The 14,766-nt window shown below is 48.5% G+C and overlaps 1 protein-coding gene and 1 long non-coding RNA gene across 6 annotated transcripts in view; one reads left to right on the plus strand and one right to left on the minus strand.

Annotated features, from left to right (window-relative positions):
- LOC105892398 (transient receptor potential cation channel subfamily M member 1) overlaps positions 1 to 14,766 on the minus strand; it is a 44,097-nt gene that overhangs the window by 11,909 nt on the left and 17,422 nt on the right. For 4 of the 5 annotated variants that reach the window (XR_004163408.2, XR_004163410.2, XM_031564843.2 and 1 more), the window contains exons 5-17: positions 14,552 to 14,765; positions 14,002 to 14,126; positions 13,396 to 13,567; positions 11,980 to 12,154; positions 11,714 to 11,837; positions 8,643 to 8,715; positions 7,866 to 7,966; positions 7,185 to 7,349; positions 6,756 to 6,890; positions 6,169 to 6,219; positions 5,653 to 5,793; positions 5,328 to 5,357; positions 4,721 to 5,010 (exon numbers count right to left, since the gene is read on the minus strand). Coding sequence is in view for 3 of the 5 variants with exons in the window: in XM_031564843.2 (XP_031420703.1) it covers positions 4,721 to 5,010; positions 5,328 to 5,357; positions 5,653 to 5,793; positions 6,169 to 6,219; positions 6,756 to 6,890; positions 7,185 to 7,349; positions 7,866 to 7,966; positions 8,643 to 8,715; positions 11,714 to 11,837; positions 11,980 to 12,154; positions 13,396 to 13,567; positions 14,002 to 14,126; positions 14,552 to 14,765 (1,796 nt within the window). In the remaining 2 variants the exon portion in view is untranslated. Of the gene's footprint in view, positions 1 to 4,720; positions 5,011 to 5,327; positions 5,358 to 5,652; positions 5,794 to 6,168; positions 6,220 to 6,755; positions 6,891 to 7,184; positions 7,350 to 7,865; positions 7,967 to 8,642; positions 8,716 to 11,292; positions 11,601 to 11,668; positions 11,838 to 11,979; positions 12,155 to 13,395; positions 13,568 to 14,001; positions 14,127 to 14,551; position 14,766 lie in introns of those variants that run through there. The other variant, XM_031564845.2, reaches the window with a different exon arrangement.
- Positions 460 to 3,038, plus strand: LOC116220013. Its single transcript, XR_004163411.1, has 3 exons — positions 460 to 595; positions 1,538 to 1,681; positions 2,833 to 3,038. It is a non-coding gene; the product is annotated as an uncharacterized LOC116220013 (long non-coding RNA).

Genomic DNA, 14,766 nt, shown 5'->3' on the forward strand with positions numbered 1-14,766 from the left:
TGCATTGGGTAGACTTCAAGGCAGCGTCAGGGGCCATATCTCCCCTAAAGGCAACGTCAGGGGCCATATCTCCCCTAAAGGCAACGTCAGGGGCCATATCTCCCCTAAACGTCAGGGGCCATATCTCCCCTAAACGTCAGGGACCATATCTCCCCTAAAGGCAGCGTCAGAGGCCATATCTCCCCTAAACGTCAGGGGCCATATCTCCCCTAAAGGCCAGGGGCCATATCTCCCCTAAAAGCAGCGTCAGGGGCCATATCTCCCCTAAAGGCAACGTCAGGGGCCATATCTCCCCTAAACGTCAGGGGCCATATCTCCCCTAAATGTCAGGGGCCATAACTCCCCTAAACGCCAGGGGCCATATCTCCCCTAAACGCCAGGGGCCATAACTCCCCTAAACAAGGGAAGCTTTGACACATTCCTGAGGAATGTTGTTGGGCTTGTGTGTCAATTATGATATAAAGTCTGAGTAAAACATGTTGTTGGGCTGGTGTGTCAGTTATGATATAAAGTCTGAGTAAAACATGTTGTTGGGCTTGTGTGTCAGTTATGATATAAAGTCTGAGTAAAACATGTTGTTGGGCTTGTGTATCAGGTATCAGAATTATAGCCTGGCTCTCTCCATCACACGTGCTCTGCATTGGGTAGACTTCAAGGCAGCGTCAGGGGCCATACCTCCCCTTAACGTCAGGGGCCATATCTCCCCTAAAGGCAACGTCAGGGGCCATATCTCCCCTAAACGTCAGGGGCCATATCTCACCTAAACGTCAGGGGCCATATCTCCGCTAAACGCCAGGGGCCATATCTCCCCTAAAGGCAACGTCAGGGGCCATATCTCCCCTAAACGCCAGGGGCCATATCTCCCCTAAAGGCAGCGTCAGAGGCCATATCTCCCCTAAAGGCAATGTCAGGGGCCATATCTCCCCTAAACGCCAGGGGCCATATCTCCCCTAAAGGCAATGTCAGGGGCCATATCTCGCCTAAACGCCAGGGGCCATATCTCCCCTAAACGCCAGGGGCCATATCTCCCCTAAAGGCAATGTCAGGGGCCATATCTCCCCTAAACGTCAGGGGCCATATCTCCCCTAAACGTCAGGGACCATATCTCCCCTAAAGGCAGCGTCAGAGGCCATATCTCCCCTAAACGCCAGGGGCCATATCTCCCCTAAAGGCAACGTCAGGGGCCATATCTCCCCTAAACGTCAGGGGCCATATCTCCCCTAAACGCCAGGGGCCATATCTCCCCTAAACGTCAGGGGCCATAACTCCCCTAAAGGCAACGTCAGGGGCCATATCTCCCCTAAACGCCAGGGGCCATATCTCCCCTAAAGGCCAGGGGCCATATCTCCCCTAAAGGCAACGTCAGGGGCCATATCTCCCCTAAACGTCAGGGGCCATATCTCCCCTAAATGTCAGGGGCCATAACTCCCCTAAACGCCAGGGGCCATATCTCCCCTAAACGCCAGGGGCCATAACTCCCCTAAACGAGGGAAGCTTTGACACATTCCTGAGGAATGTTGTTGGGCTTGTGTGTCAGTTATGATATAAAGTCTGAGTAAAACATGTTGTTGGGCTGGTGTGTCAGTTATGATATAAAGTCTGAGTAAAACATGTTGTTGGGCTTGTGTGTCAGTTATGATATAAAGTCTGAGTAAAACATGTTGTTGGGCTTGTGTATCAGGTATCAGAATTATAGCCTGGCTCTCTCCATCACACGTGCTCTGCATTGGGTAGACTTCAAGGCAGCGTCAGGGGCCATATCTCCCCTAAACGTCAGGGACCATATCTCCCCTAAACGTCAGGGGCCATATCTCCCCTAAACGTCAGGGGCCATATCTCCCCTAAACGTCAGGGACCATATCTCCCTTAAACGTCAGGGGCCATATCTCCGCTAAACGCCAGGGGCCATATCTCGCCTAAACGCCAGGGGCCATATCTCCCCTAAACGCCAGGGGCCATATCTCCCCTAAAGGCAACGTCAGGGGCCATATCTCCCCTAAACGCCAGGGGCCATATCTCCCCTAAAGGCAGCGTCAGAGGCCATATCTCCCCTAAAGGCAACGTCAGGGGCCATATCTCCCCTAAAGGCAATGTCAGGGGCCATATCTCGCCTAAAGGCAGCGTCAGAGGCCATATCTCCCCTAAAGGCAATGTCAGGGGCCATATCTCCCCTAAACGCCAGGGGCCATATCTCCCCTAAAGGCAATGTCAGGGGCCATATCTCGCCTAAACGCCAGGGGCCATATCTCCCCTAAACGCCAGGGGCCATATCTCCCCTAAAGGCAATGTCAGGGGCCATATCTCCCCTAAACGTCAGGGGCCATATCTCCCCTAAACGTCAGGGACCATATCTCCCCTAAAGGCAGCGTCAGAGGCCATATCTCCCCTAAACGCCAGGGGCCATATCTCCCCTAAAGGCAACGTCAGGGGCCATATCTCCCCTAAACGTCAGGGGCCATATCTCCCCTAAACGCCAGGGGCCATATCTCCCCTAAACGTCAGGGGCCATATCTCCCCTAAACGCCAGGGCCATATCTCCCCTAAACGTCAGGGGCCATAACTCCCCTAAAGGCAACGTCAGGGGCCATATCTCCCCTAAACGCCAGGGGCCATATCTCCCCTAAAGGCCAGGGGCCATATCTCCCCTAAAGGCAACGTCAGGGGCCATATCTCCCCTAAACGTCAGGGGCCATATCTCCCCTAAATGTCAGGGGCCATAACTCCCCTAAACGCCAGGGGCCATATCTCCCCTAAACGCCAGGGGCCATAACTCCCCTAAACGAGGGAAGCTTTGACACATTCCTGAGGAATGTTGTTGGGCTTGTGTGTCAGTTATGATATAAAGTCTGAGTAAAACATGTTGTTGGGCTGGTGTGTCAGTTATGATATAAAGTCTGAGTAAAACATGTTGTTGGGCTTGTGTGTCAGTTATGATATAAAGTCTGAGTAAAACATGTTGTTGGGCTTGTGTATCAGGTATCAGAATTATAGCCTGGCTCTCTCCATCACACGTGCTCTGCATTGGGTAGACTTCAAGGCAGCGTCAGGGGCCATATCTCCCTAAACGTCAGGGACCATATCTCCCCTAAACGTCAGGGGCCATATCTCCCCTAAACGTCAGGGGCCATATCTCCCCTAAACGTCAGGGACCATATCTCCCTTAAACGTCAGGGGCCATATCTCCGCTAAACGCCAGGGGCCATATCTCGCCTAAACGCCAGGGGCCATATCTCCCCTAAAGGCAACGTCAGGGGCCATATCTCCCCTAAACGCCAGGGGCCATATCTCCCCTAAAGGCAGCGTCAGAGGCCATATCTCCCCTAAAGGCAACGTCAGGGGCCATATCTCCCCTAAAGGCAATGTCAGGGGCCATATCTCGCCTAAACGCCAGGGGCCATATCTCCCCTAAAGGCAATGTCAGGGGCCATATCTCCCCTAAACGTCAGGGGCCATATCTCCCCTAAAGGCAACGTCAGGGGCCATATCTCCCCTAAACGTCAGGGGCCATATCTCCCCTAAAAGCAGCGTCAGGGGCCATATCTCCCCTAAACGCCAGGGGCCATATCTCCCCTAAAGGCAATGTCAGGGGCCATATCTCCCCTAAACGTCAGGGGCCATATCTCCCCTAAACGTCAGGGACCATATCTCCCCTAAAGGCAGCGTCAGAGGCCATATCTCCCCTAAACGCCAGGGGCCATATCTCCCCTAAAGGCAACGTCAGGGGCCATATCTCCCCTAAACGTCAGGGGCCATATCTCCCCTAAAAGCAGCGTCAGGGGCCATATCTCCCCTAAAGGCAACGTCAGGGGCCATATCTCCCCTAAACGTCAGGGGCCATATCTCCCCTAAATGTCAGGGGCCATAACTCCCCTAAACGCCAGGGGCCATATCTCCCCTAAACGCCAGGGGCCATAACTCCCCTAAACGAGGGAAGCTTTGACACATTCCTGAGGAATGTTGTTGGGCTTGTGTGTCAATTATGATATAAAGTCTGAGTAAAACATGTTGTTGGGCTGGTGTGTCAGTTATGATATAAAGTCTGAGTAAAACATGTTGTTGGGCTTGTGTGTCAGTTATGATATAAAGTCTGAGTAAAACATGTTGTTGGGCTGGTGTGTCAGTTATGATATAAAGTCTGAGTAAAACATGTTGTTGGGCTGGTGTGTCAGTTATGATATAAAGTCTGAGTAAAACATGTTGTTGGGCTTGTGTATCAGTTATGATATAAAGTCTGAGTAAAACATGTTGTTGGGCTTGTGTGTCAGTTATGATATGAAGTCTGAGTAAAACATGTTGTTGGGCTTGTGTGTCAGTTATGATAAAAAAGTCTGAGTAAAACGTGTATGACATACAGCATGGTACACATCATCAGTGGTGTATGACGTAACGCATGATGCACATCATTAGGTGGTGTATGATGTATTATGTACAGCATGATACACATCATTAGTGGTGTATGATGTATTATGTACAGCATGATACACATCATTAGTGGTGTATGACGTACAACATGTCTTATATTCAACAGACAATGAGAAGGCAATGAAGAAAAACAGCTTACTAAACACAGAAACATACATGGCCTATATACGTACATACATACATACATACATACATACATACATACATACATACATACATACAACATACATATTACTTACAACTAATTACTTACAAACATTTCTGCTATTTACTATATTTTCCTCCCCATCACACTCACTTAGAGTTGTTCTCCAAGTCCTGGGAGATGTCGTCCACCAGTTCACTAGCCGAGCACTCGTGGGCCATGCCTTTATAGAGCTTACAGGCCACCAGCGCCTTAGCCATGGCTTCCTCCCCTCTCTGCCACAGGAACAGCGACATCTTCTGGCGCTTCATCAGTACTGCCCACACCATCAGCTCATGGAATGGGAACGGGAAGCGGCTGACCTCCGGGTCGTCCGCGTCGATGTCCACCTCCTCCTCCTTCTTCTTCTTCTTCTTCTTCCCTTTACCCCTCGGTTCGTCATCCTAGTCACGTCAGGGGGGTATTACACAGGTATTAAGGCTGCTCTTACTGTTATATCACACTTATATCTTAAAGAAGTTAATCAAGAACACCTTAGGCACATTTTACACAGATAACTAATAACTATTAGATAGGTATACTGATAAACGGTTATTAGTGGGTGATGGTAGAGATCATGCTCTAGAAACCATCAAGAGTGTTGAGCTAAGCACTAAATTAGTTTAGACTCACATGGCACATGCCATTGTTCATTAGAGTTACTCCAACATACAAAACTGAATAATTAACTAAGAATGAACTTTAAGCTTCATGTAATTACCTCCATTCCCAAGAGTTTGAGGGCCTTTGGCTGCGAAAAAAAAACAAAAATGAGATACTGGTTAAAGGCAGTCATACTGTTTTAGGCACAGACTGGTCTAAGAGTTGACAGCAGGTGACATGAGTGAGGACGGATGGGCCCCCTACCCTCTTTAGCCCATAGAGGTTGTTGTAGAGGGCACGGAAGCCCTTCACACACACACACACACACACACACACACACACACACACACACACGCACACACGCACACACACACACACACACACACACACACACACACACACACACACACACACACACACACACACACGGATGGGCACCCTACCCTCTTCAGCCCATAGAGGTTGTTGTAGAGGGCACGGAAGCCCTTCCGGGTATATTTGCACCGGTAAGCCCCGCCCATCAGGTATTCCACCACCAGTCCGATGTCAATCAAAGTGATTTGGTAATCTGGGGGGAGGTTCCCCTAAAATAAGGAAAAAAGCAGCAAATGACCAGCAGTGAAGGCCAGCAGTGAAGGCAAGCATTCTATTTAATATATATTCAATATAAAATATATTCTGTTCAATATATCTGATGTGGCATTCCTTATCATCATGACCCATTATACTGTGTTGTGTAAGTATACAGTATGTAGTGTTAGAAACTATACAGATAATACAAGTCTAACAAAAACTGATTAACTGACTATGTCTCTTTCACTGAGAAGTTTGTGCAAATAGCGTAGAGTATGCAGCCTTTTGACGATCATTGTGAGTGTGAAAAGTGAATCTTCAGCTGATTGGTTAATTACTGTTCTCCACAGTCATCAGCTAGGGCGCTAGGATGACCCCCCGCTCACCTTCTTCACGTCTCGTACAATTACATGCAAAGTGTTCGCAGGTCCCTGTCTCTGTTGACGAAAACAAGACCGGAGTATAATGAGAGTCTTGGATATAACACACTGCATGTACAGTCCAGAAAGGCATGTTAAATGAGAGGTTTATAAGGGTTAGTGAGGTCCAGGAGGACAGTGAGGCCCTCTCCACAGGCCGCTGGTGAAGGAGGTGAGGCGTCCATTCCTTGTGACCTTAAATAGTGTGAGTGTGTGTGTCTGTGTCTGTGTGTTTGTGTGTGTCTGTGTGTGTCTGTGTGTGTGTCTGTGTGTCTGTGTGTTTGTGTGTGTGTGTGTGTCTGTGTCTGTGTGTCTGTGTGTTTGTGTGTGTTGTGTCTGTGTCTGTGTGTCTGTGTGTTGTGTCTGTGTGTGTGTGTCTGTGTGTGTCTGTGTGTGTGTGTGTGTGTGTTGTGGTGTGTGTGTGTGTGTGTGTGTGTGTGTCTGTTGTGTCTGTGTGTCTGTGTGTGTGTATGTGTGTCTGTGTGTGTCTGTGTGTCTGTGTGTGTGTGTGTGTGTGTCTTTGTTTGGAGGTGAGGCCCTCTCTCTGGGCTTACTGTGTTGTAGAGCTCCTCCAGCCTGGGAATGGTGAGCAAGTGGTGGATGTTGACTCCGTTCTCGATCAGGAGCTTCACAAAGTCCACCCTGTCCAGGACCAGGGCATCCATCATGGCCTGCTCCAGTGAGTTCACCTGGAGTGATCAGATGTGTGTGAGCATGCATACACATGGACAGTGGACAGTTTATTATATTCAGGATTGACAAAGCAACACACAGTAATAAATGACAAAAGGCCCTGAACCATCGCATCTAGAAGATAATATATATTGCCGTTGTGACACACACACACACACACACACACACACACGCACTCACACGCACACTCACACATGCATATACACGCACGCACGCACACACACGCACGCACACACGCACGCACACACGCACGCACACACGCACGCACACACACCCCCCCCCCCCCTTACCCAGTTGAGCAGCTCCAGCTTCCTGGGGTCAGTCTCCACTGGGGGCTCCACTTTGGCCTTCCCCCCCTTGCCCCTCTTGCCCCGACCTTTGACCTTGACCTTGGGGCTCTTTGGCTTATCCTGGGTGGGTGTGGCGGCGCTCACAAACGCTATGGCACTGGCAGGCTAGTGAGACAAGCAGAGATGTAGCACAAACGCTATGGCACTGGGGGGCTAGTGAGACAAGCAGAGATGTAGCACAAACGCTATGGCACTGGGGGGCTAGTGAGACAAGCAGAGATGTAGCACAAACGCTATGGCACTAGCAGGCTAGTGAGACAAGCAGAGATGTAGCTTTTATACATGTAGCTCTGGCCTCTGACCCCATATAGCATGTAGCACGCAATAACTTCATAACTTTATTTTCAAAAATGACATTTATTAACTTATTCAGCACTACTAATGGCATAACCTCCTTTCTTTTGGACATGAAAGACTATGGGATAATATTCCACTACTATTCATGTTCGCATTATAAACTTCCAAAGGTGTGACGACATTAAATACTTAGTCAGAGGTCAAAGGTGTGATGCCATTAAATACTAAGTCAAAGGTGTGCTCTATAGCTATAGCTACACAAAGTTAAAAAGCACTCTAATTTAGGTATCATTGACTTTGTGTTGTAACAATGCTGGTGCTCACTGGGAGGTTGTGTCCGTAGACGAAGACTTGATTGCGTGCGATATCCACCCTGTTCCAGGCGAGAGCCAGACTCAACTGGTCTGGGGCAGAGGCGTTGGTGCCTTGGGTTCGAAACAGAAACCGGATGGAAATAGGAATGGATCAATACAAACAGATTAACACCGCCTCAGCAGCCACACAGACGCACAAGTTAACACACAATGCATCTCTCTCTCACACACACACACACACAAGACATACAAACACACACACACATATACACACACAAACTCACATATACACACACACACCACATACATAAATCCATGGACACCTTAGTCATCATTTTTATAAAGACTGTAGTGTACACAGATATGATATAGCGCGCTATCTTAGCGGACACAGATATGATATAGCACACTACCTTAGCGGACACAGATATGATATAGCACGCTACCTTAGCGGACACAGATATGATATAGCACACTACCTTAGCGGACACAGATATGATATAGCGCGCTATCTTAGCGGACACAGATATGATATAGCACGCTACCTTAGCGGACACAGATACAGTATGATATAGCACGCTACCTTTTTTAATTGCCTCTGCACATAATCTCTCTTTTTCATTTCTTGACAATACCTGAATGTGCTGTCACGTTCATGACCCCAAGACCACAAATAGCTTAACATGATATTCTGTTTTACCTCATGTGATAAACATCCCCCCCTTAACCTTTCCAGCAGATTGATGGCCTTAAATCCCAGGATGCTAGTGTGACTGGGGTGACCTACCTTTGAGCAGAGCGGTCAAAATGGCCATCTCAATGTCCTGCTGTCCCTCCGCACCCAAGCGAAACACTGTGATCTGCACGCCAGACAAGGTGAGGACATAATAAAGCTTCAGGCTGCTGCAGCACAGGGGCTGTCGTTCAGTCAACATTCAAGGTGATGTTTTACAAATGATGGTTTTGCCATTTACATCACTGTGCAGTATTCCTTGGGTTATTCCTGTGTCCATTAAATTAATGAATTGAAATGAATGGATAGAAATATGAATGAATGAATGAATGGATGAGTAAACAACTATGAACTGAATTAAATGGATGAGTAAACAACTATGACCTGAGTAAAGTATTGTCCAGAGAGCAGCCGTCACTGGCCGAGATCAAAGTGAGGAAAGGGTCTCTTGCTATAATCTCCATGATATCTTTGTAAACTTCAGGGTCTCTTGCTATAATCTCCATGATGTCTTTGTAAACTTCAGGGTCTCTTGCTATAATCTCCATCATGTCTTTGTAAACTTCATTTCTTGGGGCAAACCTCGCCTCAAATAGTTACATTTTAGTCAATCCAATACATGATATTAACACCCTATAGGCCGAATAGGAGCTAAAAAGTCTGAAAGGATGCTGCCATTTTGATGAATGTACATTTTGCTCAAAAGTGTGACAGTTAACATGCTTTCTTTTTATCCAATCAGCACTCAACCTTTCGTGCCAAGCACAGACACCTAATTCACCCGTTAAACCCCAGTGACAGTGCATGCTTTGTGTTTGCAGCTGCGTGGTGTATCAAATGTATTATCCTTATGCAATTATCCCGCGTGCCCAGTCTCATGGGCTGCAGTGCTAAATGAGATTAGCTCGGCGTGGCTGTGAGGTATTGTGCTGGACAGGCTTGGTAGGCAGCGCTAATGGGTGCCGCATGGTATGAGGTGCGGTTTCAATGTCTGAAATACAGAAGCGGGAGGGAGCGTGGAGGTCAGCGTCAACATCTGCCTCGTTCAGGACACACCAGCCCTTGTCTCCTGTGCGGGACAGTAATGAGACCGACGTGGTGCTGAAGACGACGGGCATGCCGCACTCTGAATTGATGCTTTTTACTCCGTCATTTATTTCTGGATCACAAAACACAATTCTCCAGTCTCCATCCCTGTGGAATGCTGAGGAGAACTGTGGCAGCATTGAGCTGCGGATGACCTCAGAGCAGACGACTGTCACATGACTGCTGTCACATGACTGTCACAGGACTGGGAGTGAGGGACACGACCTCAACAACACTGGGCTCATGTTTTAGGCTGCCTTCAAACCAGTGTGGCCAACTACTATGGCAGACCTAGTTGTCCCTCTCAGTCAGAAAGTGGAGCTGTGTCAATCATATTTACTGGGTGTTTTAACACACACCACAGGCTCTGCATATATACATCCTGTATGTTTGCACGTCTTATCTTGGCTTATGTTAAAAGGTTGCATCGCCTAGGTATTATGTGCTTTAATACACCACGGAGGCCCTACTTGAGTGATATGTGCTTTAATACACCACGGAGGCACTGCTGGAGAGATGAGAAGAGAAAGAGAAGAGAGAGAGAGAGAGATGGAGACAGAGGGAGACTGAGAGAGAGAAGGAGACAGAAAGGGAGAAGAGATGCAGAGAGAAAGAGGGGGGGATGGAGAGAGAAAGAGACAGAGAGAGAGAGAGAGTAAGAGAGAGGTTGAGTCTGCAGGGATTAGGGCTATGCCCGCCTCACTGTGCCAGTTGCCGTGGCGATGCTGATGGGTACACGGTGTCTGGGGACGGGGTAACAGGTGGCAGCAGCCTGAGCTCCAGTGGCCAGATGTATGGAGCGGCAGGAGATAATCTCTCCTCTCTCTCTGACCCAGGCCCCGTTACTTATTACTTATCACATCACATCACATCTCTCCCTGATCACTCACTCCAAGGGGACAGAAGGAATCTGCCATGCCCAGGGCGGAGCTGAGAGGCGAGGACCATGGTGCTTAGAGTGGTGTGTGTGTGTGTGTGTGTGTGTGTGTGTGTGTGTGTGTGTGTGTGTGTGTGTGTGTATATGTGTGTGTACCAGGGCCACGGTGCTTAGAGTGGTGTGTGTGTGTGTGTGTGTACCAGGGCCACGGTGCTTAGAGTGAGCCCCCGGTGTGGTAATCGGCTGAGTGTGAAGACAGCAATATGGTCATGGTGTGTTTTACCACCTCACCCCCCACCCCAACCCCCTTCACTTAGAGGCTTGATGCTCTCTGACTGATGCACCGGGGACCGGAGTCTTAGGTGCTGGACGGCGATATGTGTGCGTGTGTGTGTGTGTGTTACTTTAATGTGCTAAGCAATGTGTGAGTGTGTGTGTACCAGCCATGGGTGATTGAGGGGATAATGCAGAGAGATGAGCTTAAGTGAGGTTGAACTGATGGACAGGAGATATGGAGTGAGAGGAGGTTAAGAACACACACACACACACACACACACACACACACACACCCACAAAACTGCACACACACACACACACACACACACACGTGACCATTGTTTGACAACATACAAGGCTCAAGAGTTTTGGGGTTTTCAGAATATGAGGAGAACAACACAATGAGGACCAACTTTATTCCCACATGAATGAAGGCGCTGAATGAAGGACAACACGGGACGAGTATGGGGTTGCCAGGACGACATTTATTGATATGGATGTTTCAAGTGAATTTAAATGACATGATTGCACATACATTAAAGCTCACATGAAGGCAAGAAAGGGAAGCTAACTGTATCTTTCCAAGTACCATAATTACGGACGATGGGTAGAAAAAAGGCTATGGCTATTGAGCTACCATTAGCAAAATCAGCCATATGTAACCTATGATATGTGTTGTTTGTAGCATCTCTAACAGTGTAGCATCTCTAATAGTGTAGCATCAATAATAGTGTAGCATCTCTAACAGTGTAGCATCTCTAATAGTGTAGCATCTCTAATAGTGTAGCATCAATAATAGTGTAGCATCTCTAACAGTGTAGCATCTCTAATAGTGTAGCATCTCTAACAGTGTAGCCTCTGTGTAACAGCAGTGTGTGCTACTCACCAGCTCCCTCTTCTTCATGCACTCCATGACCATCAGCAAGATCTGCTGTGATTGGCTCTTAGTGTAGCTAAAGGTCTTCTGAATGGTCACCAGGAGCTGGTCTCTGGCATCTTCACTGATGAACCTGGGCAGGCAGAACAGAAAGGGGTTAAGAGAGTGAAAAAGGCATAAATAATGTGTGTGTAAGAGAGAGTGTGTAATGTGTGTGTGTCTGTGTGTATACATGTGTGTGCATGTCTGAGTAAAAAATAGGGCCATATTCTCACCCCCCGTCCTCTGTGTACTTGTGGGCGAAGGAGACGATGTCGGAGGCTCGCCCGCTGCCGTCACACACCACCACGGGCACAGGTGGATCCTCCCTCAGGCTCTCCAGCACGATGGAGATCACGTTCGGACCACCCTCCATGATCAGACACACCAGAGGCACACCCTGGCCCAGACCTGCCGCACAGGGGAACACACACACACGTCATCACACACACCACACACAGGGGAACACACACGTCATCACACACACGACACACACAGGGGAACACACACGACACACAGGATGTGCTCTTTAATAGCACAGATATGTGTTTTACCAGTACATACGCTCCCAAGGAACTGAACTTTTGGTTAGCCTAACACACACACACACACACACACACACACACACACACACACACACAAACACACTTTTGTTCCTAGAGCTCAACAAGGTGCGCGGTGCTAACAAGACTCAGGTCATGGGTCAATTCCCTGGGAATATACTGATACTGAAAAACATCTATATCTGTAGTATACTATGTGTATATATATGTAGTATACTGTAGTCGCTTTGTAGTAGTCGCTTTGGATAAAAGCCATTTCTAATAAATAATAATAATAAATACATGTAAATACAAACACTAACATGTGCCTGCCTACAGGCTCTGACCAACAGTTATCACACACAGCAGATGTACTCTCGGGTCCACTGTGACGGGACATGACAGGATGTGACATGATAGGATGTGACATGGCGTGGAGTCCAGGAGTCTGGGCCCAGAAGTGAGTGGTGACAGCTGAGCATCCCTTTGCTGTCCCTGCCTTATGAGGAACCCCAGGCATAGGATGACAAAGGGAAACCCACAGGTCACAGCTAGAGTGGTTTCCGTCCACACAACCTCCAGATGTGTCCACAACCCACCAGCACTGGATGCAGATAAACCACCACCAGGTCGCACCTTGAAGAGTCTCTGCCCGCACCCGACCAGCATGAGATGGAGAAAGTCCAGGTCTAGACTGGTTTCTCTGTGTGCCTATCTGGACAGCTCAAATTCTTACTTCTTACTGACTAGCAGGCAAAAAAAAAACACACAAAACTACGAAAGGGTCATGGCTTCAGTGGCTTCTGTGGCTTCTGTCGGCCAATTTGAAACCCTCTCAGCCCACATCTGCATCTGGCCCATGCTTTTATCCCGGACCGATTGCTGGGGTACGATAAAAGCCCTCGCGCCGTGAGTGCTTGTGCTTTCTGGGAATTGACCCCATATCTTTAATCTTCCTGGTGCTGAGTTTCTCCCTGAGCTCCGAATGCTTACACTTTAGACATCAGTAATGTCCTTACCGTGCATCTGCAAGCCTTCATGTGCTAAGCCTTCCTGATATGCCTCTTAAGGGGATGGGGGGGGGGGGGGGGTCGCAGCGGGCTCACTTACGGGTGTTAATCTTCTGCAGAGAGATGTGCTTCTCCAGCTGTCGGCGCAGCTTCACCTCGGCGCCGTACTTCCCACACGTGCCGTTGTCGGCCAGGATGAAGTGAGAGTGGCTGTTGTTGAGCACGGCCAGTTTGTTGAGGGGGTTGGACATGGCCTGGTACGGCTTGGTCACCTACAGGGGAAGCACACGGGGGTCAGACATGCATGGACTCAGAGGCATTTTTCTGTTGGATGTGGAAATCTGCAACATTAGGTTTTATACTATATGCACGAGGGTTGAATTGGCACCCCATTTTGATTCACATTCACATAAAAACACTTCAGCTTGTGTGCTATTGTTCTTGTACCGATTGTTTACTCTCTGGTACAGCTACTACAGCAACTGGATTCTCTATATCAGCTGTTTTGACCTTCAGTGGCTTAGGGCAGAGTGTATATAATAATATTGATCTAAAAGGCAATCTAAAACATGAGGCTTTCTCTTCATATGAACCCCCCCCACCTTCTGCTAGGATGTCTATCAGCTGGGTTCTCTATCAGCTGGGTTCTCTATCAGCTGGGTTCTCTATCACCTGTTTTGAGATGCAGTGACTCTCCCAGACTTACGTCTTTGCCGATCAGGTCCTCTTTGTTTTCCAGGATTCCCCAGGGGGCAATGCCGATGGCACACACTTTGCCTCGGGACTTTGAGCAGTGGTCTTTCAAGGCATCGCCCACGTGTCGGATCACACCTTAAAACACACACACATACACACACACACATGGGGAATGTTAAAGTGCGCCTCTGGTGTGTTTATCCCTGTGGATTTATGCCTTTCCTGACTGAAATCCTAATCCATATGCTGTCTTCCCCCCTCCATCTCCCACATATTACAGATGAGATGCTCAGGGGATTAAACCCAGAGTCGGCAGAGGTTAAATGTTTGCAAGGAATTCTGGGATGTGACAGCGTTATCCAGCCGAGAGTCTCATCTGCTAACCCACTCCTAAGCTTTATCTATGTTTACATGGATAGCCTAGATATTTGTCTACCTCATAACTGTACACAGTATGTATAAAAATGTACACACACCGCAAGGATTATGGTACTTTTGCTCTGAATAGCCCATCTCTGTGTGCCGTAGTTCAGGTGACTTTTTTTCAAACCTGAGCTCACCTGTGCTGACGCCGCCGGTGAAGATCCAGGCACCGGTGGTGACGGCGGCCTTGATGAGGCCCTTGCCGAACACCTGCTTGAGTTTGGGCTGCATGTCGAAGTTCTGCAGGCCGCCGTGGACGGAGATGAGCAGCGTGGGCAGCTCCAGCTGCCACTCCCTCACCATCAGGTGCAGCAGGTTGTCTGGCTTGGTGTCGTGGGAGACCCGCATGTAC

Source organism: Clupea harengus, chromosome 3, assembly GCF_900700415.2.
Source record: "Clupea harengus chromosome 3, Ch_v2.0.2, whole genome shotgun sequence".
In the NCBI taxonomy this organism is placed as follows: domain Eukaryota; kingdom Metazoa; phylum Chordata; class Actinopteri; order Clupeiformes; family Clupeidae; genus Clupea; species Clupea harengus.